General features: G+C 41.4%; 1 protein-coding gene across 5 annotated transcripts in view; it reads left to right on the plus strand.

The window, feature by feature from the left end:
• Window positions 1-27,800, plus strand: part of TRANK1 (tetratricopeptide repeat and ankyrin repeat containing 1) — a 92,320-nt gene that overhangs the window by 34,518 nt on the left and 30,002 nt on the right. For all 5 annotated transcript variants that reach the window (XM_048838983.2, XM_075125646.1, XM_048838982.2 and 2 more), the window contains 8 exons: window positions 462-580; window positions 1,880-1,963; window positions 8,062-8,200; window positions 8,788-8,919; window positions 10,655-10,825; window positions 11,770-11,931; window positions 23,532-23,786; window positions 25,144-25,320. In XM_048838983.2, coding sequence (XP_048694940.1) covers window positions 462-580; window positions 1,880-1,963; window positions 8,062-8,200; window positions 8,788-8,919; window positions 10,655-10,825; window positions 11,770-11,931; window positions 23,532-23,786; window positions 25,144-25,320 — 1,239 coding nt within the window. The remainder of the gene's footprint in view (window positions 1-461; window positions 581-1,879; window positions 1,964-8,061; window positions 8,201-8,787; window positions 8,920-10,654; window positions 10,826-11,769; window positions 11,932-23,531; window positions 23,787-25,143; window positions 25,321-27,800) is intronic.

The following is a 27,800-nucleotide window of genomic DNA, read 5'->3' on the forward strand; positions in this document are numbered from 1 at the left end:
TGCTCAATGGTCTGGTTTACAAGCTTTGCCAGAGAGAGCCCAAGGACATGCCATCTGGCTTCCGACAATGCCTCTCTCTCACTTGCTTCATGCACTCTCATTCCTGTTTTAAATGAGTTTTTGGTTACTTACATCAACTTCTCTGTTCATACACAATAAATAGAAAAACTGGTGGAAGGTTTTAGATTTTTCATGGGCTTCAGAGATTTTTCAAAAGCAAATGGTTAATTTCACATTGTTAATTAAATCTGTGGCCTCTGAAAATAATGCACACTTACTAATTATTGAGCAGACATCTCACCAGTATTAGTTATGTGAATTGTATGTTCTAATTTGAATGTTTCAATGGGTTAATCACTACTGAAGAATTGACGATCTGAAATGAATTGATGTACTTGGAGAGCACAGCTTGTAAAAGTTGCATATGCTAAACACTTAAGCTTCTTTTCTTATTTTCTTAGATGAAAAATATATAGCACCATATTTTCTTCCCATTTTTAAGAACATTTTGAATGAAAGATTCGATCCATTAGTTTGGCAGGTGGTAATAGAAAAACTAGCCAAGAAAGGAATGTGGCAGGTAAGTTTATCTCTTTGCCAGGAATATTAGTAAATCTGTTTTGTTTATTATTTTATTTTTTTCAATAATAAGCTTTAATTTTCTTCAATTGCTTTTTAAATCTAAAATTATTGTTCCCCTGTGCAAATGTCTTGATTTTTAGAGTTTGAGTAGAAAATGGTTTCTAAAATTCTCTTTCCCTTTTTAAAGGGACACAGTGAACTTCAAAAACTTATTTGTGTTTCTTTTTGTTTATTGTGGTTACAAGACACTTCAAATGACTGTAACTGAAAGAGATTAGAGAAAAAATATTTGTCTTAATTTGCATTTATGGTCTGTTTTACTGTTTCTTTGGTATGACCAGTCAGTCTTCTGATTAGTATGGGTCTTTAACACAGCAACAGAGAAGTGGAGAACAAAAATAGGAATATATGATTGCTAAACCACAAAAACTAGCTAGAAAACTCACTAGTGGGTATAGTGTCTGCAATTTAATTTAATTCTCACTTTTTTTTTTTACAGACCAGATTTGAAGTTGATGGTACTTCTTTAAATTCTGAATGATGTAGTAACCATCTAGACAGATCATGTAATGCAGTGATACTTGGACTGAAGCTCGTGAGCTGCAAGTGGCTCTTTAATGTGTGTCCTGTGGCTCTTGGCAGCATAATATTAAAACACTGTGTGATTTAATTATTAACCAATCAGGATGCTCTTGCCATGTTGTTAACCATTTGTAGTTGATAAAAGAGTAATACTTGATCAGTCATTTTTCTGTGAGAATGATCTATATAAACTAAATATTTCCCCTGTCATACTGCTTAAATATGAATATATAACACTATAGTAAATGAAACAATGAAGTCACACTACAGTGGCTCTTTTGGGTAATGTTGATCGCTAATTTGGCTTCTGAACCACTGAGATCTGTAGCACTGGTCTATAGTGTTTCCTGCTTCAGAGCACCAGTTGAATCTTAAGCAAACACATGTTGCCAGAGAGATGCTTTTGTCACTGATGATGCTGGAGCATAAACACGATGGCAAATGCTGCAGCGCTGTAGTGACTTATGCCTGATGAGAAGCTCAGGTGGGGAAAATGTGTTTGCCAAATTAAAGGATTTAATGAGTTAGAAGGAAAAGGAAGCTTTAGTGTTTTGAGAATCTGATAGGTTATTACAAACGATAGGCAGTAATAAACATTTATATCTGTAGAGAGGACCGGTCAGATTTTTCCCTTTAACATTTGTTGATGCATTTAAACAAACTTTAAAATTAATTTCTGAATGCTTGTAGGCTCATAAATATTTGTTTTTCCTAGTCCTTGATGTTGGTGGCCACTGAGAGAGACACGTTGCCGAGAAATCTGAGAGTCACTCATTTATCACTGAAGGATCTCTTTGAGGTACAGTGCTGTCGCATGTATTTTATTTAACAAGATGACTGACTGTCTTTTTTCTTTTTTTTCCACAGTTGTTTTACTAAATAACTTAATATTCTGTGAATAAGAGTGAGCACAGATTAAACAAACATCAGTTTGAAAAACATATGTCATTAGTGCTGGTCAAAACATTTTGTCTGAAATTGTCCCCTTTTTTGTCAAAAATTTTAGAAATTTTTCAATGAGCTTTATAATACACTAATTCTGTAATAAAAAATAGGCAGCTTGTTTGTGTCAGCTTTGGTAACCAGCACTATAAAATCAAGTTGATAAATCAATTGTGAGAGTGTGGCAGCTGTGTTAAATTGACAGCATTTCATGCCTGAGGTTACTTATAATCTGCATTGGACATAGGTTTAGAAGGATTAGATTTTTATTGGTAAATGCTGATTTCACTATACACACACACACAAACGAATGAAAAAATATTTCTGCGGATAATCAAAATTTACAGATACGCAAAGTAAGAAAAGTGTTGTTTGAGAGCTTATTGGAGTTTGATTTAAGGATGTTTTCTTTACATATTTTGAAATGTGATGTTGACAATTTGTGTTTTTAATGGTTCTGAAGCTTTAACTTTTTGAATCGCAACATCCACTCTAATTAAATAGTTGTCTGACCTCCTTTCCCACGGCCGTGAAAATTTAAATTGATAAAAATGAAAAATATGCCTAAAAAGAAACATGGATATTATCTGGCAAAGTTATAAACAAATAGAAATCGAATTCTGCCATGCTTAGACAGAGTGCATTTTTATGCACTGTGGGTGGGCAATTCCTGGCCCGCTCTACAAAATCCAAGTAAAGGGCCTTACTCGAGGGATATATGTAGGATTTGGGGATGGAATACTCCCTTCTCTTCCCCCATCTAGTGGTAGGGTGCTGAACACCAGCATGGCTATTCCACAGCAACTGCTATAGCTAATAAGATGCAGCCATGGCTGTTGGTCCCTGTGTGAAGGGGATTTGGCAAGCTGGATCGGTATATTTATAGATCCACTGGCCATGAACCCTAATCCCTTCATCTGAGATAACTGCTCTGTGCCAGTCAGTGGGTTTGAAGCCTTCACCCTCATATGACATCTCCATAGACTTGCTCTTTCTTTTCTTGTGAAATCCCACAGCTTCTGCTGCATTTGGGGCCTTTCAAAGCTTTATCTCAGCAGGGAGCATTTCTGCCTATATAAACACTGCAATCCTGATCCTGCTTTCGTTGATTTTAATGACAACTTTCCCATGGTCTTCAGCAGTGCAGGATCAAGCCCTGTCAATAGGTTATCTCAGATTCAAAGAGGGCATAATTTAACTCACAATTTAACCCATAATATTCCCACAGGAGGGCATAATTTAACATCCCCTGTCATATGACAGGTACTAATCAATGAGTTGCAATTCCAACGTCAAAGCAGGGGCTACAGAATCTGTTTTGAATTATGAAACTAGCCATCCATAGGCTTTCTGTTTGGTTTTTTTTTTTTTAACCTAAATCAGATACTTTTATGTCTCATATTGCTGTTGTGTGCAAATTGTGCAATATGTTAACAGAAAGGATTAAAAACCTTCTGTTGTGGAATTGTACTGAACCTGCTGTTGATGTGAGTCTTTACAGTGAGCTTATGCTTAAGGTTCTCTTTGTACTGCTGTTAAATGCCTCATCTTCAGTGGTTTGAAATCAGATATTGGAAAGTATAAGAAAATATATAAATTCGGGGACTATAAAGTAAGCTCTGTACAGCTACATTTACTGGCTAAAAGTTTAACACTGTACTAGGGCATATATGATGGGATGTGGTGGGTTGCCACATATCCTGTAATTCAACAGCACAATTAGTATTTTTACTGTACATCTTTGAAACTGGGGTGGTTTTTTACTCATATTGGTGGAAAACTGTTCCATGGATGGTGCAGGGAAGAGGAGAAGCCCTGAGAAGGAAGGGAAGGCAAAATGAAATGTAAAGACATTTAACCACATTAGCTGATCATAGCTTCTAATTGCCACAGAAAAATTTGTCTATATTTAATTAATGTGCATAGTGTAGAGGGCTTTTATAAAAGGCCCACGATCTAGGAGCCATACTTCTCAGATGGCCGAACTGAAGCCTAGAGATAGAGAGAGATGCTGGTAAACCTTATAAGACTGTGTTCCTTACTAGCATGATTGCCATTATGCAATAATAGTACACATCATCATCGTTCCTATTAAGCCTCTGGCGTTTAGGGCAGTGACGAAGCTCCTCCGCTCCTGTCTGTTTCTGACAAGTCTTTCAATGATTCCCCAGCTGTGCCCCAGGTTTTTCAGCTCAGCTTCGACAGCTCTGCACCATGTTGTTTTCGGGCGGTCTTGTTTTCGCTTGCCTTCAGGTGTCCATCTTACTATTGCTAGTCTGGTGATGGAATCAGTTTCCATCTGAAGCACATGGCAAATCCATCTCCAACGCCTCTTGACAATGATGGTGCTCAGATCCTCTGGGCTACATTGTGTCAATAGATCTTGGTTTGAGATTGTTGTGGGCCAAAAGATTTTTCTGAGGCAGGTTGTATGAAATGAAGACAGTTTGGACATGTCATACTTTCTTATTCCCCAGCATTCTGCACTATAAAGTAGTGTTGAAAATACACAGTTCTGATAAATCTTGCGTTTGATTTTGGTGTTGTGTTTTGATGATTTCCAGACTGTATTTAAGCTCCTGAAGGTGTTCTTGGCTTTATTGATTTTGTTCCGGATGTCCTGGCTTGTTCCACCATCCTGGCTGATGGTGCTGCCCAAGTATGTGAATGTTTCCACACTGGTGAGAACATAATCCTCTATCTGTACTGATGATGGTGAGACAATATTAAAGATCATGATATCTGTCTTATTGCGGTTGATTTTCAGTCCAATTTGCTGGCTGAATGGGTTGAGTCAAGTTGTTTTTTTGGGTATATGGTGTTGGGTATGTGATAGGAGAGCGACATCATCTGCGAAGTCCAGGTCTTCAAGGGATGAGAAGAGTGTCCATTTAATGCCTCTTGGCATGCGTTCTGTTGTACGCCGCATTACCTAGTCGATGGCAACGTTGAAGAGGATTGCAGACCTGACACACCCCTGACATACTCCTGGTTTGACTTCAAAACTGAGCTCACTGTGATTAACACTGCATGTAAAGTTGAAATAGAAGCTTTTGATGACATTGATTACATGGAGAGGAATTCCATATGCCCGCAGAGTGTGCCGTAGGGCTGGTCCTGTGAATGCTATCCAAAGCCTTCTCAAAATCTGTGAAATTTATGTAGAGTTGCCATTGCCATTCTAAGCACTGTTCTATTATGTTTCGTAGAGTGACTATCTGGTCTGTGCATCCACGTCCTTTCCGAAAACCAGTTTTCTCTTTTCTGGGAATGCTATCAACTGCCTCTGATACACGCTGGACCATAATCTTACACAGTACCTTGCTTGGCACAGATGAAAGTGTGGTGCCACGCCAGTTATTACAATCACTAAGAATTCCTTTCTTTGGTATCTTCACTATAACCCCATTGGTCCACTCATCCGGCACTTTTTCCTTTTCCCAGACTGATGTAAATAGAGGGTCCAGGATAGATGCTGCTAATTTAGGATTTACCTTGGACAATTCTGCATTCAAATTATCCGTGCCAGGAGCTTTCCCATTTTTTAAGGATTTGATGGCTTGATGAGCTCTTCCTTAGTTGGGGTGTCTGTGTTGATATCAAGATCTTCTTTTGCCTCCTGGATGTTTTTTTCCTCTTTAGGTGGCTCCCTGTTTAGCAATTCTTTGAAATGCTCTGTCTAATGCATTTCTTGTTCTGTTTCGGCTGTTAGTAAGTATCCTCGTTTGTTCCTGATTAGAGTGTTTGTTGGTGTCTGCTGTTTACCACTGATAAGCTGTGTCATTTTGTAGACAGTTCCTTGTTCACCACGAGCAGCTGCATCCTCTGCTTGTGTTGCCAGATTATCAATAATATGCCGTTAGTCCGCTCTCACAAGGCATTTGACCTCCCGCTGTGCCTTGCTATACTGCTTGTGGTATTTGTCCTTTAGCTTCTGGGATTTAATGTCTAAAACTTTTTTTCTTCAGGGCTCATCTGTTTCTATGGCATTCCATGTGCTGGGTGTAATCTACTCCTTCCTTCTCTTCTGCCTGTAGCATAGACAGGCTTCACTGCTGTGTTTATAAATTGCTGTTACTTTGTCCCACTTCTTGTTGATCTCCTTATCTGCATTCCTCTCCTCTTCATCAAGGTCTGCAAGTGCTTGAAACCTGTTATTTAACTGCAGAGTGAAGGCTTTCTGTATTTCAAGGGACTTTAGCTTGTCACTATCATAACGTTTGGTGGACCCACGCTTCTCAGTTTTACTTGATGGAGGCTGTCACCTGATGGTGGTCACTGCCTACATCTGCACCCCTTTTCACTTTCACATCTGTCAGTGAGCGTCACCATTTGCCATTGATCCTGATATCGTCAATCTGGTTCTTATCGCTGCTATTTGGAGAACACCATGTCAGCTTGTGAATTTCACGATGTTCAGATAGGGTTACGCCGATGACTAGGTCATTCATATTACAGAAATCAACAAGCCTTTCTCCGTTTTCATTCATAGTGCCACGTCCATGTCTTCCCATTACTCTGTTGTTGTTTGTGTTGTCCTTACCGACCTTGGCATTCAGGTCTCCCATGATGATAGTTAGGCCGTGATGTGGTACTCTCTCTAACTACACCTGTAGTGCAAGGTAGAATTTGTCCTTTACTTCTTCATCACTGTCGTTTGTTGGAGCAGAACACTGAATCAGGGTGATATTATTATGTTTCCCTTTCAGTCTGGCTCTCATAAATCTGCTGCTGATGGATTTCCATTCAAGCAGGGCATGCTCCACTCCCTTCTTCAAAAGGATGGCAACACCCTCATGGTGTTGTCCATCACCCTGTGTAGAAAACAGCAAAGTTTCTCCCAAGGCTGCTGTTAATCTTCCTGATCCCATCCATCTGCTCTTACTGACACCCAGGATGCGTAAGCTGTAGCGTCTAATCTCTGCTGTGACCTGAGCTAGCTTCCCTGCTTCGTACATTGTCCGTACCTTCCAAAAACCAAATTTGATTTTCGTCTTGGTGTTGAGCACTTCAGTCTTCATGCCAGTTGCTTTCTTTCAGCTTTCACCACTGGCAGTCATATGGGTCATTGACTCCTGAAGACCGTCTCACACAGTAATTGTCGATTTTTCTGTCACTGTTTCCATAACATATTTTGTTTTTTACGGGACAGGGTTGTTAGCCCTGTGCCTAATCCTCAACCACGAGGACCAGGGTGTCTGTTTTGTCTGGTCCCTCCCCCACAGACCAATCCAGCATGGCTGAACCTACCAGGAACAAAAATCCCCTGCCAACACAGACTCTGGGGATCGTTAGAGCACGCAAGCTGTCCCACCATGACGAGGCACGTACACCAGAGGACAGAATAGTACACAGTGTTTAGGTTAATCTAACTCTAATACTACCAATTTTTGCTCCTGAAATTTTTCCCATGGAATTTTTGTATATGTGGAAGAGTGTAAAAAATTCAAGAGGGAAAATTCCCAAATGTTGTTCCTCCTTTTGAGGAAATAAGAGAAAAAGTGCCTTTCTGCGGAGTTTTCAGTGCTGCTTTTGTTTTTGTGGGTGTATATAGTATTTTCACTTTGGATTGTGCACAAACAGTAACTTTTGCAAATCCGAATTCTCAGAGAGACTCTGTGTGTGCGTGCGTGAGAGAGAGAGAGATCTATAAAAATAAAATAAAATAAACCCTTTGGATTGAGAGCTCTTTGGGGGCAGGGATGGAACAGAACAGATCCCTGAACCTGGTCTGGGGCTCTAGTTGCTATTATAAATAATACATATATGTAATTTAAATTTAATATTGGATAAGGCAAGTGGCCAATATTTATTCATTTGCTTTGCCTTTGTAACACTGAATTCCTAAGTAGTCAAACTTTGCCTGGGCTGAAAAGGAAACAGGACTAAAAAGATGATTTCTTTCACATATGTAAAATAATATAACTGTAATATATCTCCCTATTTCTTTATCAGAAATATGTCCTGTTTGGCCATTATGAGAGAATGGAAAGGGTACCGGAATTGGTGGAGTGGCTGATCACCATTGGAGCAAATGTTGGGAGCATTGGAGCATACCCACTTCATGCAATCATCAACCTCTGTATCAAAGCAAGTGAGTGACATCCCATGTCAGTATAAAACAAAAGCAACCATAGTCAACCTACAGAGAATTTGCAGATAAAGTTCATATTTAATAATCTAAAGTAAGCTCAAATCCAAAATATTCAATCTTCCATAGCTCTAGTCATTACTCTTTAAAAAAAAAAATTACTTGAACTACGTGTCCAGTTCATGTGTACCTGGGAGTCCTGTGAGCCTAATAGTGACCCTCTCTTCTTTGATTCAAACCTGAAGTGTAACTGATGTGACCATCTCAGACCCTGAATGTGTTAACTCTAAAAAACTTGTCTGAGGATCAGGGTACATGTTTAAAATTTGCAGGACCAAATTCAGAGTTGCACATGTTAGGGAAAAAATTGTTGTTTTTTTTATCTCCAACAAAGCAACTTGACACCATTTGTTGCTTGGTATTTTACACTATAATTCCCTCTCTGTCACCCTTACCTTTTAAAGAGAGTCTTTGATAGCTTGTCTGCCCACCTCAGGGGGAGGGGAGCAATAATACTTCCCCATATCCTGTCCTAACAGGACAAAGTATGCTGTTTAATAACATGTGGTTTTAATTTATAATCATTTCAGAAGGGAACCATCTTTTCAGATGGCTACTGGATGAGATACCAGACTTGAAGGGTAGTATCAACCAGCAAGACCAAGATGGTTGCACAGTCTTGCATGTCGTGGCCTCTCATTCCAGTGGATATCCTATGAAACGTATGTAATTAAAAATGGACTTTTTCATTAGCACAGGCTTTTGTTTGTTATGGCAAAAGAAAAAAACTCCAGACATTGATATTCTTGATTTCATGCCAAGGAGAATGACAAAAGGCTTGCAGGCTCAGTGTACATTTATAACTATAGCAAATATAGCAGAACTTAAAAAATTATAGGGCACTGATTTGGTGGCCAATTTCTTTGTCATTTTGCATAGTTATTCAGTGTAAGGTCTTTTATTTTGGTTGGTTGATTAAGATTTAGCCACAGCTTGCTGCAATTTATTTACATCTTTCTTGGTCCATTTCTGTATTGATGCTCTCAGAAATTTAAAAGAAAATTTAGGCCTCAAACTAGTCTGTGTTTGTTTTTTTTTTCCACTTGTAGGGGAGAACCAAATAAAAACTTCTCTTGATGTCAGTTGCAGTGTGTCTTGGCTTAAACGTGTAAACTTTGAGAGCTGCTTTTCTTTAGCTGTCTTTTGGGGATCAAATAGCCCTGCCATCTCTGTGGATGCTTTTATCTTATAACTATAGAAACCTAATTTTGCTTTTTATTTGCATTTCTTAATAAATCCACTGGGTGGCAACAGGAAGTAAGCATCAGTCCTGAAGTTACCCTAGGCTCTTTGTTCATTAAACACAATGGCATTCTGGTGCCTCCCTTTGATCATCTGTGTGAGTCTCATTCATACTCTTTAATTTAGTTTGCTGTAGAGGAGTCGCATTTCTTCTCTCACAGCTATCCCATTGATTGCACAGCGAGTTCAGTTCCTGCAAAACAGATAATGGAAGATATTTCAGAGCCATCTTGTTGACAAAACTTAGTTAAAATAACATGAATGGCAAGGCATACATGTACAAAAGCAAGAGAACTGTGTTACTGTGCAAAGGTGTCTCACTTCTTCCCAATCTTTTCTTCTCCAAGTTTTGCCTGGTATTCTAGTAAGCGGGACACATACAGTGATTGAAGTTGTTAACCTTGCAGTTGTGTCTGAGGAAAATGGAAATAATCTGATGCAGTTTTCCTAGCAATCATTTATGCTCCTTTCACTTGCCTGGCTGATCCTTTGATTCTCTGATGCTGCTCTTTGCTGTGCTTTGGCTGTGATTTATAGCACATGTTCAGCTGTTTAAGGCAGCGAGTACATCTCCTTCTCTCAGGGTACACAATACCCATCGTGATGGAATGTGTCAAAGTGTGACAGGACTATAGAGTCTTGTGGTATATTAAAGATATTGTGTCAAGCTTTGAATCAGAATTTCTATTTTGGGGTTTGGCCTATAATGTTTGTTCTGCAATGTTTTAGAGGCAGTTATATTCGGATACTAGCTTCCTTTGAAGAGAATGGTAGTAATGTCATTTATCAAAATGGAGATAACATATGCAACAAGACTTATTAGGTAATCATATTTTTATGCCAGTCCTGATATGAAAAAAACCTAGTGACCAGCTATGGTTTCACGCTAATCTTCGATACTTTTGAACATGCTTTCCTCTTTCACCAACCAACCCACTAACCAAAACAAAAATCAACCTCTCCTCTCCCGCCCTCCCAACACACAAAATCTCCAAAACAAATTGATAAAATGCCTTGTTTCCTGTAACAGCATCTATAAAATTGAGCTGTTCTTTTTTTGATTAAAAAAGCATTTGAAACCATGGCAGTGATTTTTCTTTCATTCTGGACAAGAAGATTGTGCTAACTCTCTACTGTATTTATTTTATGTTTCAGGTCAGACAGAAAATGTGCAGATGCTCCTAAATACTGGGGTGGACCCCACTATTCCAGACGCACAAGCAAGGTGTGCCGCAGATATCTTGAAAAAAAACAAAAACTTCAAGGCAGTAGATATAATCAACAATCACTTAGCAAGACATGCTCCTTCCTCTAAGGAATCACCAGGTACTGATTGCTTTTCCTGTTTTAAATGACATTCTTCATGTACAGAAATGTTACACTTCTCATAGGCTGTAGTAGGTAAGTTTTTTATAGCGTTCTTCTCTAGTGGAAGTGTATCAAAGTGTGCTATGGTTGCCACCCTACCTCCCCTTGTCTCCAAAGGCCTACATAACACCCCGCTGACATTTCTAACTTCGTACTGCACCGTCCTGAAGCCTCTCTACTCTGCCAGTGATGCCTTTTCGATGCCCTGTTGTCTGCTTCTCCCATAGCAACCTCTGGTTTTTTCAAACTGCCTTTGATGCACAGAATGCCCTCTTAGCCTTGACCTGCCGAATTACTACTTTGGCTGTGTATAGATTCCTCCTGAAGTCTTGCTGCTTCTGTGATGAATCCTAACATAATTGTTTTTAATTAAAAAAAAAATCTACCACCAAGTTGTTCACGTCCAAACTGAATTATTGCTGCAATTGTTGTCCTTTCACGTTCCTTCCCCTCTCTAACGTTAGTCAGCCCCTCTCATTGCTTTCTGTGCAAGAAACAGACCCCAGTCCTGTAAACGCTTGCTTATGTGCTTAGCTTTAAGTATCAGTGAGACTACTCATCTGCTTAAAGTTACACAGGTGCATAAATAGTTGCAAAACTACTTGGGCTGTCTCCAGCTGTCATTCTTATGTGGTCTGTCACTTGGATAAAGTTACATTCCGCAAAGCTGCTGGCAAACTCATGCTGAGGCTGGACTTCTTGTTTTTAGGGCATTTGTTAACTAATGTAAACCACACTGTCATTGTACATTATCCTGAGTATGGGACAAATTGGGAGATATTACATTACTATGTTTTTATTTTAAAAATGTGTCTTTATCCATATAAGCTGCCGATAAAATGTGTATATATAATTATATTTTTAACCAACACCCCCCGCCCTTTTTTTTTTTTTTTTTTCAGGAAAGAGCAAAAGCAAAGCCTCAGTTGATGAAACCAACTCTTTTCTGGATGCTTTTGAGCAGTTCTTGATGTTTTGCAGTCCTGAAAACCAAGCACAGCATAAAAATTTGTTGACGCACGAGACGGTTCAGAGATTTCTGAAGCTTTTGTCTACTGTAAAAGGTAAAGTGAATTCCCATCTCTCCCCTTCACAAACTTAATAGTACAATAGATTTGATGTTAACATGTAGCATGTTTTCCACAAGTATCTGTAACAGAAATAGTTGCAGAAAAAATATTACTTCCTATTCTTGTTGGTGGGTTTTGCATTTTTTTGATTTAAACTTTTTGAAGAAGAATACAGAAACAAAAAAAGTCACTACAATGAAAAAATACTTAAATTTATACAGTAATTATTAACGCCATAGCAAAAGACTGTAAACATACCAAGTCTGTTCTTTTATGCTTTTAACTCCTGTGTTGGTGGTTGTTTTGTTTTTTAATTTTGACATGGGGAAAGGACCAGTGCATGAACCTGTGTATACTAGTTTCAAATATAATCTAAAACAGGGGCGGGCAAACTTTTTGGCCTGAGGGCCACATCGGAGTGTGAAACTGTATGGAGGGCCTGGTAGGGAAGGCTGTGCCTCCCCAAACAGCCTGGCCTCAAGTCCCCTGCCCCCCGGTCCCGTGACTGCCACCCGCCATCCCTTATCCAATCCCCTGCCCCCTTACCATGCTGCTCAGAGCAGCAGGAGCTCACAGCCCTGACGCCCGCGCTGCCCAGCAGGAGCAGCAGAGCACTGGCGGCATGCTGAGGCAGGAGGGGAGGGGCCAGGAGTAGCCTCTGGGGCCAGGAGCTCAAGGGCTGGCCAGGACGGTCCTGCAGGGCGGATGTGGTCCATGGGCCATCGTTTACCAACCTCTGATCTAAAAGGTGGTGTTTTAATAATTGTCATGTCTGTGCCATGTTACATCATAACTGCATTAATGCATCTATGTGCAACGAATATTACTATATTTTCTACCACTTTGTCACCAATGTAAATTACCTTAATCAAAGCTGCATTTAACAATTTTTTCAATCCTACTGAATAAACTAGAGGTGTGTTAGCGTTCCATTTTCTGCCGATTAAACATTGTGCTATTAATGACCTGTTAGTACCTATTCCATGGTGTTTGCTGGGAGATTTAATTTTATTCTACTAATTTCAATATACCGAGTTTGGAGAAGGGGCAGATCTTTGTATTCAGAACTGCAGAAAGACATATGCATATATTCTGCTTTTTATGGCAGTTTCTGGCAAGAAAAAATTACATAGGACAAGTTAGCTGATGGTTGGTAGCATCTCCAGCATTTTCTGTGGTTAACTAAACTTGCGTAATGTTCGACATTCTGGTATGAGCTCTGTTTAAGAGGCGCATCTTTTTTTTTTCTTTTTTCTTTAAACATTTATAAATTTCTCAACCTCAATAAGGAAGAAGTGTGTGCCCTTTGGCATTTTGTTGTGCCACTGAGAAAATGTCCACACTTTGAGCTGGATGTGCGATTACCAGCTCAAGGGGGCATACCCACACTACTCTGATTGAACTAGTGCGCTAAAAATAGTATGGTAGCCACAGCAGGAGGGGCTAGCTGCCCAAGTATGTGCCTAGTGCATATATGTACTTGAGGTACGCCAGCTTGATCGGAGCTGACATGGGTATATCTCCTTGAGCTGGGATTTACACCCCCCAGCTCAAAGTGTAGATGTATACCCTTAGAGTGTTGATATGAGCGTCAGAAGTAGCAGCCTCTAAGGAGAAATAACTCCGTTGCAATGCCTGATCCTGGAAAGCTGGTTTGATAGTATTACAGAATCTTTTCTACCAGTTGAGATACAGGTCAACGGTCATTTTATGTGGCTAGCCATTGCTGTAAAAGGGATTTCTTGAGCAGAGAGAAGAACTGAAAAAAACTTAGGATTCCTACATAATTTTGAATACAAGTTATCATATTTTCAGGGTGCTTCCTTGCTTGAGAAAACTGTTAACTTCGTTTAGGGTAAAGAAAGAGAAGCTCTTTGTGGAGGGAAACCTGTCTTAACACCCTCCCCTGAAGAATGGTAAAAGCTTTCCCCATGGATGTTTGAGTGAGGTACATATTATCAGTCTGGTTTAAATGAACTTGCTTTTGTTTATCTGGCGTGCAGATGAAGTCTCAGAGCTGTAAACCCAAAGATTATTTACCCACAGAAAGTATTTTGCATACATATTGAAACCTATCTACAGGTAAAATTTGCATGCTTTTCAGCATTACCACTGTGAAGACCGAACTTAGAGCTTGAGTATTTTCCTACTGAAACATAAAAAACAATGCAATGGGAGCGGTGGCCAAGCCTTGTTGATTATGTCTGGAACAGAAGGGGAGTTGCACTGACTCCCTTTCTCTAAGTACCTGACCCAAAGCACATTGAAGTCAACGGAAAGACTCCCATTGATTTCAGTGGACTTTGGATCAAGCCCTAAATTACTAGGATTTAAGGGAGGTAGCGGGGACTCTTGAGAATAAAGCAGTGGAATAGAGAAGACATATTTCAGGCAAGGACGGATCTTGGGAGACAGGCCAGTCCTTGCTTACAGACAGCCCCCCAACCTGAAGCAAATACTCACCAGCAACCAAACACCACACAACAGAACCACTAACCCAGGAACATATCCTTGCAACAAAGCCCGTTGCCAACTGTGTTCACATATCTATTCAGGGGACACCATCGTAGGGCCTAATCACGTCAGCCACACCATCAGAGGCTCGTTCACCTGCACATCTACCAATGTGATATATGCCATTATGTGCCAGCAATGCCCCTCTACCATGTACATTGGTCAAACTGGACAGTCTCTACGTAAAAGAATAAATGGACACAAATCAGACGTCAAGAATTATAACATTCAAAAACCAGTTGGAGAACACTTCAATCTCTTTGGTCATTTGATTACAAACCTAGAAGTTGCAATTCTTCAACAAAAAAAACTTCAAAAACATACTCCAACGAGAGACTGCTGAATTGGAATTAATTTGCAAACTGGATACAATTAACTTAGGCTTGAATAGAGACTGGGAGTGAATGGGTCATTACACAAAGTAAAACAATTTCCCCTTGTTTATTCCCCCCCCCCCCAACCCTCACTGTTCCTCAGATGTTCTTGTCAACTGCTGGAAATGGTCCACCTTAATTATCACGGCAAAAGGTTTTTTCCCCTCCTGCTGGTAAAAGCTCACCTTAAGTGATCCCTCTCGTTACAGTGTGTATGGTAACACCCATTGTTTCATGTTCTCTATGTATATAAATCTCCCCACTGTATTTTCCACAGAATGCATCCGATGAAGTGAGCTGTAGCTCACGAAAGCTTATGCTCAAATAAATTTGTTAGTCTCTAAGGTGCCACAAGTCCTCCTTTTCTTTTTGTGAATACAGACTAACACTGCTGCTACTCTGAAACCTGTGGAGGAGAGTGAGCCTAGGATGCAGTTTGAAGGCTTAAGGGGGGGGAAGGTGTCATGGTGCTAGGAAGCCACTTTCTGCTCATCTCCACCTGTTTAGCCATAGCAGAGAGGGCCAAAGATGCCAGGGAGGATCACAAAAGTTGGTGAGGGCTGACAGGAGATGGAGCTTCCACTGTTAGCTGCTCTCCTAAAAGCAAGCAAAACCTATCACTATCCTCATGGCAGGGAACATAGAGTTGCTCTTCTCCCCTGCTGGCTCAGTGCACCTCCCCCATCTTGTCTTTCATGTGGTGGTGGATGGGGGGCAGCAAGGCACCCCTTCCGTATGGTCTCCTTTTTCCATCTGCCCCAGTTATATGAGCTCTACCCCACCACACGTGCAACTGCCGGACTTTCCTCAGGACCAACAATCCCCTGTCCTCAGAAGCTGCTGACTTGCTCTCAGGTGCTGCCCTACCTCACCTTTCCTCCCTAGTGACACTTAAGAGAAATACCCTGGATTCTGCTTTTAGAAACCTGGATTATTCAGGCTAGAGAGTTCTGGCTGGGCTCCTGCTTTGAATAGAACAGAGTGTTGGCTGTGTCACCTGCTTATCAAACAGTGTTGTTGTCTGAATGGTGGTGTGCTTCCTTTGAGCTCTTGCAGCTCCTGTTGGCCCTCTCCAGGCAGCCTAGGTTGCTATAAACCACATGCTGGGTCTAGAAGGGATGAGTGGAAGTGTGTGCTCTGAGGGACTTTTCTCCTCAGTCCCCTCCCACCACAGCTGCTATGGGGAGCCAGCACTTCAGCTCACAGGCAGACAGATGTTCTAGTTGAACTTGAGTTTCTCATGGCCTTGTTGTCTGCTGACCCCCTGGATGTGGGGAGTTCACAGCCTGCCAGGCCTCAGCCCCCTGCAAGGTCATGGTACCAGATCAGACCAACCCTGAGGCATGGCTCAAGAGTTGGACTGACCACGGCTGGTAGCTCAGCCCACATAGTTCTGGGCTTGCAACAAGTGCTAGTCTCCGCATGCTGTCTTCACTGCAGTGCCTCTGCATCAGCTATGTCTATCCTGGCAGAGGTTGGGTTCACAAACCACTCAAGGTTCCCTGAGGCATCCTTGACAGACCCCTGTTTTACGGGTCCCCAAAGTAATAGCTTTATGGCAGGCTTCGAGGTGCCTTTTAGCCCAGCTCTAAGATGGTAGGTACCAAGTTTATTTCTGATGCTGCCAATAGCTTCTTGCCACCTGTCTCTGAATGCCCCTTGAGGGGCAAAGCAAAATACAGATCTGTTGTTCCTGGAAGGGCTATCACATGTCCCCCTAAAACTCAACACTTGGCTAACAGCTGCTTTCTAAAAGATAAAAAAAAACATTTTTAATTTTTCTTCCCTTCTGCAGCATTTCCCAAACTTTGGAACTCTGGGCCGGGGAGGTGGTATGCTGGGATACCATAGGAGTGAGAGGTGGTGGATCATGGTAGTTTTTCAGCATGAGGATATTGGAATTTAAAAATGGGAAATGTTTCATCTTTACAAAAACTAAAACTTAACATTTGATGAAACCGTTTTCTATCTTGATCTTAGAAAGCTGTGCACATGCTATGGTTGCATGCTGGATGTGTGAGAGAGAGGGAACACCGCTTGGCAAGCAGTCGGTCAGACCAGAAAGGGATTTTGGTGATGGGAAATGCTATAAAGGCTCTGCAAATCCCTAACTGTGTAACCCCCAGCATGTTTTGAAATGTACTGTTACAAATATGAAAGCCTGTAAGGGAATTGTGATTAAATGGGCATTTAAAAAAGGTAATCCGTTGTAATCAGAGAAAGGTGAGTAATCCCTGGTCTATTCTATCCCTCTAGCCTTTTATGCTTCACTCATGACCATGCCACTGAGTCTCTACTCTACTCTTCTTCACCCAGATTTTCAGGATACTAACCCTTTCATTTTTATAGCTATTAAATAGATTCTTTCCATTGTGCCTAGTCTCTTTCTGAGTAGGTTCTTTCCCAACCCCCCCCCCCCCTTTTTTCCTAAATTCCAAAGAGTCCAAGGCTTTCAAGATTTGTGAACATGTTCAAGTGAAATTTTTCTCAGAAAAGAGAGAGCATAAAAATGATGGCATTTTCTTATTCAACAGAGCTGCACCCTGTGTCAGAGTTCTGTATGCTGCCTTTAGTGACAAAAATAAATGTTAGAATTGTAAAGCCAACAGAGCGAAAAGAAACTGTGTTTTGTTCTGGCTTACAGCAGAACTATTTAAATTAGTTCCTAGCATAGGGACAGATTTTGCCCTCCATTACACCAGAGCAATTCAATGAAAGAACTTGAAGACAACTGAGTTGCACAGTTGAAACTGAGAGCAGAATTTAGTCTGCAGAATCTTTTATTCAGATCTTTCTGAGCTGGCAGTCAGAAAACTCATATATGTACTTGTATAAACTGAGCAAATTTTTTGATCTGGAAATAATTAGTAGATGGCAAACACGGAATCCTATGTTACTGTTTTGCTTAGAGTCACTCTTCAAATAGAACTGTGTTAAGATCCAAACCCAGAGTTTGGGTCCTGGGCTGACAGAGGTATGGAAGAGGGGGATGAAGCAGCCTTCCTGGCCCCTATGGGAATAGAGAGGACAGGAACGTATTTGCTGCAGCAGCCTTGCTTCCTGACTCACCTGTGCCCTTTGTTTGCTCATTGCTGCACAGGGAGTTTGTGTGGTTTGGGGCTTTGTCTTGCTTTGGAGTGCGTACCATGTGTGTCACATCCTCTGTACAGCAGAACCACACCAGTTCCACTGCTAAGGGACTGGGTTTTGCCCTAAGTGTCTGTGTCTGTCTGGACTCTAGTAAATTGATCTCTCTGTTAGGGTATGTCTACACTACGAAATTAGGTCGATTTTATAGAAGTTGATTTTTAGAAACCGATTTTATACAGTCAATTGGGTATGTGCACTCTAAGCTCGTTAAGTTGGCGGAGTGCGTCCTTACTACCATGGCTATCCCACAGTTCCCGCAGTCTCCGCTGCCCATTGGAATTCTGGGTTAAGCTCCCAATGCTTGATGGGGCAAAAAACATTGTCGCGGGTGGTTTTGGGTACATGTCTTCAGGCCCCCCTCCCTCCCTCCCTCCGTGAAAGCAATGGCAGACAATCGTTTCATACCTTTTTTCCTGGGTTACCCATGCAGACGCCTTAGCACAGCAAGCATGGAGCCCGCTCAGCTCACCATCACAGTACGGCTCCTGGGTGCTGCTGGCAGATGCAGTACTGCATTGCTACACAGCAGCAGCTCCTTGCCTTCGCGGCAGACGGTGCAGTAGGACTGATAGCCATCGTATGTCTCCTGGGTGCTCCTGGCAGACCTCAGTGAGGTCGATCAGGGGCACTTGGACAGACATGGCTATTCTCCTCTTAGAGCACCGAATGGGAGCCAGACACTCCAGGTCATTCTCTTCTTTAAGTTTCGTCTCATGGAGATTCAGTCTTGCCTGGAATATCATGCGAGTTGGAGGCTTCTGCCTCAGGCTGCTATCCCAGCTGGCAGCACCGTGTGGTCGCACCTACCCCAGCCTACCCCTTGCTCCCATGGCTCATGAAGCCTGGACAGTAGTAAGGAGCAGTTCAACTGTAGGCTGAGCAAGTGCAGAATCATAGAATATCAGGGTTGGAAGGGACCTCAGGAGATCATCTAGTCCAACCCCCTGCTCAAAGCAGGACCAATCCCCAACTAAATCATCCCAGCCAGGGCTTTGTCAAGCCTGACCTTAAAAACTTCTAAGGAAGGAGATTCCATCACCTCCCAAGGTAACGCATTTCAGTGTTTCACCACCCTCCTAGTGAAAAAGTTTTTCCTAATATCCAATCTAAACCTCCCCCACTGCAACTTGAGATCATTACTCCTCGTTCTGTCATCTGCTACCACTGAGAACAGTCTAGATCATCCTCTTTGGAACTCCCTTTCAGGTAGTTGAAAGCAGCTATCAAATCCCCCCCCCCCCCCCTCATTCTTCTCTTCTGCAGACTAAACAATCCCAGTTCCTTCAGCCTCTCCTCATAAGTCATGCGTTCCAGTCCCCTAATCATTTTTGTTGCTCTTCGCTGGACTCTCTCCAATTTCTCCACATCCTTCTTGTAGTGTGGGGCCTGAAACTGGACACAGTACTCTAGAGGACGCCTCACCAATGTCGAATATAGGGGAACGATCATGTCCCTTGATCTGCTGGCAATACCCCTACGTATAATCCCAAAATGCCATTGGCCTTCTTGGCAACAAGGGCACACTGTTGACTCATATCCAGCTTCTCGTCCACTGTCACCCCTAGGTCCTTTTCTGCAGAACTGCTGCCTAGCCAGTCCGTCCCTAGTCTGTAGCAGTGCATGGGCTTCTTCCGTCCTAAGTGCAGGACTCTGCACTTGTCCTTGTCGAACCTCATCAGATTTCTTTTGGCCGAATCCTCCAATTTGTCTAGGTCCCTCTGTATCCTATCCCTACCCTCCAGCGTATCTACCTTTCCTCCCAGTTTAATGTCATCTGCAAACTTGCTGAGAGTGCAATCCACACCATCCTTAACTTGGTGGCAAGAATACTGTGGGAAACAGTGTCAAAAGTTTTGCTAAAGTCAAGGAACAACATGTCCACTGCTTTCCCCTCATCCACAGAGCCAGTTATCTCATCATAGAAGGCAATTAGATTAGTCAGCTGACTGTTCCTGATCACTTTCCTGTCCTCTAAGTGCTTCAGAATTGATTCCTTGAGGACCTGCTCCATGATTTTTCCAGGGACTGAGGTGAGGCTGACTGGCCTGTAGTTCCCAGGATCATCCTTCCCTTTTTGAAAGATGGGCACTACATTAGCCTTTTTCCAGTCATCCGGCCTCCCCGATCGCCATGAGTTTTCAAAGATAATGGCCAGTGGCTCTGCAATCACATCCACCAACTCCTTTAGCACTCTCGGATGCAGCGCATCCAGCCCCATGGACTTGTGCTCGTCCAGCTTTTCTAAATAGTCCCAAACCACTTCTTTCTCCACGGAGGGCTGGTGGTAGAATGTGCCTTTGGACATTTAAAAGCTCGCCAGCGCTGTTTGCTGACTAGGTCAGACCTCAGCGCAACCAACATTCCCATTGATATTGCTGCTTGCTGTGTGCTCCATAATATCTGTGAGAGTAAGGGGGAGACATTTATGGCGGGGTGGGAGGTTGAGGCAAATCGCCTGGCGGCTGATTTTGAGCAGCCAGACACCAGGGCAATTAGAAGAGCACACCAAGGCGCGCTGTGCATCAGAGAGGCTTTGAAAACCAGTTTCATGACTGGCCAGGCTACGGTGTGACAGTTGTGTGTGTTTCTCCTTGATGCAAACCCGCCCCGTTTTTTGTTGATTTTTAATTCCCTGTAAGCCAACCACCCTCCCCCCTTCGAAATAAAGTAACTATTGTTTTGTAACCATGCACTCTTTCTTTATTAATAAAAAAAAAAAATGAGATAACTGACAAGGTAGCCCGGGTGGGGTGGGGGAGGAGGGAAGGACAAGGCTACATTGCTTATTGTAGCCACACTAAAAATCAAACTGCGTTCTGTTGCCTGGGCCATCATCTGGAGTGGAGTGGCTGGGTGCCTGGAGCCGCCTCCTCCGCATTCTTGGGCATCTGGGTGAGGAGGCTATGGGACATGGGAAGGGAGGGCATGTGGTTATACAGTGGATGCAGTGGGGAGTCTGTGTCCTTGTTGGCTTTCCTGCAGCTCCAACAGACGTTTCATCAAGTCGGTTTGCTCCCCATTAGCCTCAGCATTGCGTCCTGCCTCTGCTCTTTGCGCTCACTTAATTCTTTCGTGGCCTCTGCCACTGAATGCCTTCATGCATTAAGCTGTGCCCTATCAGTGCAGGAGGACTGCATGAGCTCAGCAAACGTCATCGTGAGTGCGTTTTTTTTCGCCTTCTAATCTGTAATAACTTCAGGGACGGAGATGATAGGGGGAGCGTAGAAACATTCTACGCTCTACAATTCTGGGGGGACTGCATGGTCACCTGTGCTGCTGAGTTCGCCACGCTGACCAAACAGGAAATGAAATTCAAAAGTTCCCAGGGCTTTTCCTTTGTACCTGGCTAGTGCATCGGAGTTCAAAGCGCTGTCCAGAGTGGTCACAATGGAGCATTCTGGGATAGCTCCTGGAGGCCAATACCGTTGATTTGGTCCACACTACCCCAAATTTTACCCAGCATGGTCGATTTTAGCGCTACTCCCCTCGTCGGGGAGGAGTACAGAAGTCTATTTTAAGAGCCGTTTGGGTCGACGGAACGGAGTTGGTTGTGTGGACGCAGTCATTTTTAAATTGACCTAATGCGGCTAATTCGACCTAACCCCGCAGTGTAGACCAGGCTTCAGAGACAAAGGAAGTCCCTCTAGCCATAGGTGTGCTGAGCCTGCCTAAGAAAAGTTGAAGTTCATTAGCATAGTCACACTTTCTGCTGGGAGAAGCTTAGAAGCCAGGAAGAGAAATAATGCCCTAACGACAGGAGGGGATAAAAAGGGTCCAGAAGAGTGCAGCAGTTGAGGTTCGTTTCAGAAAATGAGGGATGAGAGCAGGAGAATAAAGCTCTTTTTTTTTTTTTTTTTTTTTATTCCCATAAATTTAGTCCTTTTGATAAAGGTGCCAGACTGAGAGCCCCAGAGGTGGAGGTCCTTTAACAGATACAGCAGAGGCAGCAGCACTGCAAATTTCTCAGTACAGCCTCACCTAAGTGCCTAAGCCCTTTCCAGGAGACCATCACCTTTAGGACTAAAAGTGTAGTTCACTTTTCGCGCCTTATGAATCCTTGGCCTCTGCTGGTTGTGAGTTAGTGACAAGTGTGGTGATATATTTTGTCATGTGCACACCCCTGTCTATTAAGAAGTGGACGGAGGCCAACTCACTTCTCATAGGGAACCAAGCAGCTTCTGGTGATACATGTTGTTAAGCAAAGTAGAATTCTTTCTGTAAAGCAATAATTAGAACGCTCTTCTGACCTGGAAACAGAAAGTCCGTGTCTGCTTTCAGTTTTTGTTTGTGTTTTTTGTTTTTCTTGATTGTTATGTTGATCAGTGTTCAGGTCTCCCTCCCTTTTTGGAGGGTTATTTAAATCCAGTCTAATTTGTCCAATTCTATCTGGCTTTACTTGTTATCTGATCTCCGTATAGGAAGCCTCCTCTATATTCAGTACTGTTGTATTTAGCTTGAGACAGTTTAATAGCCAAAAGAAAAGGAGTACTTGTGCCACTTTAGAGACTAACAAATTTATTTGAGCATAAGCTTTTGTGAGCTACAGGTCACTTCACGAAAGCTTATGCTCAAATAAATTTGTTAGTCTCTAAGGTGCCACAAGCGCTCCTTTTCTTTTTGCGAATACAGACTAAACACGGCTGCTACTCTGAAACCTGTCTTTAATAGCAAAGGTGCTTTACTCTTAACCCTTTGGATTCTCCTTCAAAGGCTCCTGCATTAACTAATTAATATTTAACGGTCAAGATTCCACAGTTGCGTATTTGGTGCCTGATAAAGATTCCTTTCCTGACACTGGGAGTTGTTCTGAAACTGAAGGTTTTTTCTTCAGGTGTTAAGAACTTGCACTATTGGGGCAATTAGATGCAGTGCTGTCTGATTTTGCATTCTCTGTCTGTACCACATCCAGTCAGACCTCTCATTCTTTGTGAGAAGGTTTGAGGTATCTGGAGCGTCATTGTGGTTTACAACTCACCTCCCATTCAGGGTATAACAACCCGAGTCATTGCTTTGCCATTTTCCAAGAATGGGAAGTGTCTGATTGAATACTTTTTGAGTTATCCAGTGATTTCTTGTTTCCTTGAGGTACTAAAGTAGCAACTCATTTACCACTAGTTTGTGAAGTCCTTTATGGAGTCCTAAATCTTCTGTCTTGAAAAAGTATGGTCAAACTGCAGCTTTATTATGTAGTTGGTGGCCTTTGTTATCAGGACCTCAGACCAGATGTTCATAATAGTCCCTTCTGGTCTTAAAATCTATGAATCTAAGCCTCCTAAGCAGATCTCGGAACAGAACCTTCTTGCTTGCCTAAGGTAGCATTGATTTTGTTTGTTTGTTTTTCCCCCCATGATGCTGGATATAGAGTACTAATGCAAGACTGCCAGTTACATATACTGTATTTTACATATTGTACCTTATACATATTACATATACTGTATTTTAATGGGGATTTGTATTTTTTTTTCCAGTCAGTGATTCTGGAATCAGTTTGCATTGGTCATTATTTTATTGCTATTCTGCTTCTATTTAATTATCTTTTGCTTTGCTTCCTTGCAGAAATTCCTGAAGAAATGGTTTGTGACATTTATGATACCTGTGCTAGCAGCTTCATAAAGCTTTTGTTGGAGAAGCAAATGTGGCATGAAGTTTTGCTATTGCTAACACGGAAAGCGAACGGGGAAATGCCATCATGTGGTGGACTCATCAGAAACTGCAGACTTTCAGACCTCAACATTGGCAGTGTTATCAAACAGGTTGACAGACGGGATAAGCGACGGGTGCATCTCGTAAGATGCTTGCTAGAAAGAGGAGGTGAAAACTCAGATATTAAAATGTCCTAGAAGATTTTGAACTTCTGTTTGCTGACTGAAACAGATTATTTTAGAAATATCACAACCTGACTCTTTTGGCCCAGTGTAAATGCAATAGCTGTTTTATTAAAGGCTTGATTCTGTCCCCTATATTGATTGTGGAGTAAGCTACTACTCAGCTTGAGTAAGTGTGGCAGAATCTGATCTGAAATGGATATAGGATTGTATTTGGGGAGGAAATGGTCAAGCATTATTTTTGCCTTAAGCTTTGCTTGATTTTTTTTAATTGTAGTTAGTTGGTTCATTTTGTTTATTTTACTTCCTCATTCCCTTTCCTCAATTTCTTCCTGGTTAAAAGAGCAGAATTGACATCATTGCCTTGGTGTGTCACAGTTGCTTTAGCTATTCGCTTCTTGGGAGACTCTTCATAAAGAGACTACCATGCTTATCCATTTTGAAGTTTCCACTTTAAATCTGAATGAATGGGAAATTACAGGCTCTCATTTTGGGTGAGGAGAACTGTAAAGAGCTTGTGTTCTTTGTTCTGAATGTAAGTAGGCACTGTTAGCCTCACTTAGGACCCCCGTATTATTTTCCTTAAGGTTTTTCATGGCAAAAATGTATTCACACACACACACCTCTTTCTATATAGTATTCTAGGTGCTTTACAATAAGCATGAAGACAAGCTCCATCCTCCAAAGGGTGTTCAGTGCAAGGAGCTGAAGTTTTAAAAAGAGAGAGGGAGAGAGAAAAAAAATGAAATAGCCATTGTGGCTCACCATATATGACGGCTTTTGGAGAAGAGGAGCAGTTACTAGTTGTGACTGTGTCTGTTCTGTTTTAGTCCTTTGCCCCTGCTAGGTCTGGCAATCAGGACTATTCTGACACGTTTTTTTCCCCCCTCGACCAATGCAATGGGGATAAATTAATATTTTTTAAAGGGGTGGGGGGAAGTAGTCTTAAAGTGTGCCACTAATGTGTACAAGCAGCACTATAGCTTTGTGTAGGTCTGAAGCCAGAAGAACTCACATTCTTTTCTTTTAGTATGTGACTTCTACACTGATTTATTGAAACGGGTATGTTGAGGGAAATCCTGGCCTTCATATTTAAAGAGAAAAATTGTTTTTAACTTGACTCAGTTTTGGGAGCGCTCATATGAGGTTGGCTTAATATTTGAATTTCCTTAATATTCTGTTAAATGTATAAATGTGATCAGCTGGTTAAACAATGCATATATTCTTTTTTAACATCTACTTTCTCAACGACTGAAACTGAAGTCTTACATTTGATGCTCTCTTTGAGTTTACAGATCTAGTGTATCAAATTTAATCTTAAGTATTCTAATCTATTTCACTAGCTTCACCTGAGGGGACTGGAGACATCCCTGAAAAACCACTGCAGATATGCTTGAAAAATAATGATTTTGAATTGGCTTATTTGCTGCTGAGCCATGGTGCAGATACTCGGAGTGTTTCTATTGTTGAAGGTGATACTCCTTTGCATGCTGCAGTCTCCATCTGCTTAGATAAAAGTGGTGAGTCTTTCTTTTGGTGCGCAGGTCCACCTAAACGTTTATTTTATTCTGATTTATTTTTAGGAAGGAAGCTTTATTATTTCTACTTCTACACCTGCATTATGAGTAATATTGTATAGGAACCAAAAAAAGTGAAGGGTCAGAGAAGGAAGAGAAATGTTGAAAACTGAGTTACAACTGTTGAGTCTCCAGAATTTGCCCCATAATTTCCTTAAGTTCTTTACTCTATTTTTATTCAGTCCTTACCCAAGCTAAGCATTCATTGACTTCAATGGGAGCTTTGCCTGAATAGGGACAGAATAAAAACTGAGTAAAACACTTTAGAGCTTGGTCCAAAAGAAATTAGTATAAATTAAATAATACAGATTATTTAATATTATTTTATATTGTGTTTATATATTGATTTTCAGAAAGCCTTTGACAAGGTTCCTCACCAAAGGCTTTTAAGCAAAGTAAACTGTCAGTGGATAAGAGGGAAGGTCCTCTCGTGGATCGGTAACTGGTTAAAAGACAGAAAACAAAGGGTACGAATAACTGGTCATTCTCAAATGGAGAGAGGTAAATAATGCTGTTCCCCAAGGATCTGTACTGGGACCAGTGCTGTTCAACATATTCATAAATGATCTGGGGAAAAAGGGGTAAACAGTGAGGTGGCAAAATTTGCAGACGATGCAAAGTTACTGAAGATAGTTAAGTCCAAATCAGACTGTGAAGAGTTACAGAGATCTCACAAAACTGGGTGATGGGGCAACAAAAGGGCAGATGAAAATGCAAAGTAACGTGCATTAGAAAATATCCCTGTTATACATACAAAATGATGGTGTCTAAATTAGCTGCTATTCAAGAAGGAGATCTTGGAGTCATTGTGAATAGTTCTCTGAAAACATCTGATCAGTGTGTAGCGGCTGTCCAAAAAAAACAAAACAAAAAACAAAATAAAACCCAAAACAAAAGATACCCTAGCAGAGTGTTAGGAATCATTAGGAAAAGGATAGATAATAAAACAGAAAATATCATAATGTCACTATATAAATCCATGCGCCCACACCTTGAATACTGCATGCGGTTCTGGTCACCCCATCTCTATAAAGATATATTAGGATTGGGAAAAGGTACAGAGAAGGGCACCAAAAATTATTAGGGGTATGGAACAGCTTCCAAATGAGAAGAAATTAAAAAGACGGGGACTTTTCAGCTTGGAAAAGAGACAACTACGATGGGATATGATAGAGGTCTATAAAATCTTGGTTGGTGTGGAGAAAGTGAATAAGGAAGTGTTGTTGTTTACTCCTTCACATAATGCAAGAACCAGGGGTCACCCACTGAAATAATAGGCAGCAGGTTTAAAATGAACAAAAGGAAATATTACTTCACACCATCCCCTGACAACGAGTTCCACTCTGTGTGTGTGTGTGAAGGCCAAAACTATAACAGGGTTCAAAAAAGAACTAGATAAGTTCATGGAGGATAAGTCTATCAGTAGCTATTAGCCAAGATGCTCAGGGACACAACACCATGCTCTAGGCGTCCCTAAATCTTTGACTGCCAGAAGATGGGACTGGATGACCAGGGATCGACCACTCAATAAATTGCCCTGTTCTGTTCATTCCCTCTGAAGCATTTGGCATTGGCCATTGTTGGAAGGCAGGATACTGGGCTAGATGGACCATTGGTCTGACCCAGTATGGCCCTTCTTATGTTCAGATAAACTGTCAAGTTGGGTTCAAAATTCAGGTTTTGTATAAAAATGGTTTTGTAAATCCAAAGGATTAAAGCAATGTCTTTATTGAAGTTTTTCTTACAATTGTGTACATTTTTTTTAAGATGAAAATTATCAATAATTTGGCTGTCATGCTATAGCCAGGGTTTACAATGTAGAATTTTTTTTTTCATGTAGACTCAAATTGCCACATGACTAAGACTAAAAGCGCTGTAGAATATCTGATGTCTCTAATCTTCTGGAGGGCATATAGATGGCTCAGGAAACTTCAGCTTTGTGAATGTGGTTTGAAGTTGGACCCGGTTTATAGTGACCAAATGCTACCAACATCAGATGTTGTTGGGTGACCTATTGAAACGAACATAGTTCCTTACCAAGCTGACAAATGTCCAACGTCAGAAACGTCAAAAGAGCTGGCACTTTTGTTGGCAGTTGCATGGGGAGAAGCTGTTAATTGAGCAGACATGGAGACTAAACAAGTCTTTCACCCGAGAAGGTTAAAAAGAAATTCAGCACAATGGTGGGGGGAATGTGGCAAATCTTCTGTTGCCTTTGCTGCTGTTGTGTCTCTTTTTCTGAAATAGCCCTAAAAACTGATGTTTTCTATCAAAACGAGGTGTTTTAGAAGCAGTAAATTCACTTTATTATTTTTAAGGACACTTATTTTCAGTTAATAGCAGCAAAGAGATTAGTAATATAGACTTTTCTGGTTCTCAGGAGAAAGCATATTTAAGTTCGTGATTTGTTGTTATATTTCTTT

The sequence above is a fragment of the Caretta caretta genome, chromosome 2 (assembly GCF_965140235.1).
Source record: "Caretta caretta isolate rCarCar2 chromosome 2, rCarCar1.hap1, whole genome shotgun sequence".
Taxonomy (NCBI): domain Eukaryota; kingdom Metazoa; phylum Chordata; order Testudines; family Cheloniidae; genus Caretta; species Caretta caretta.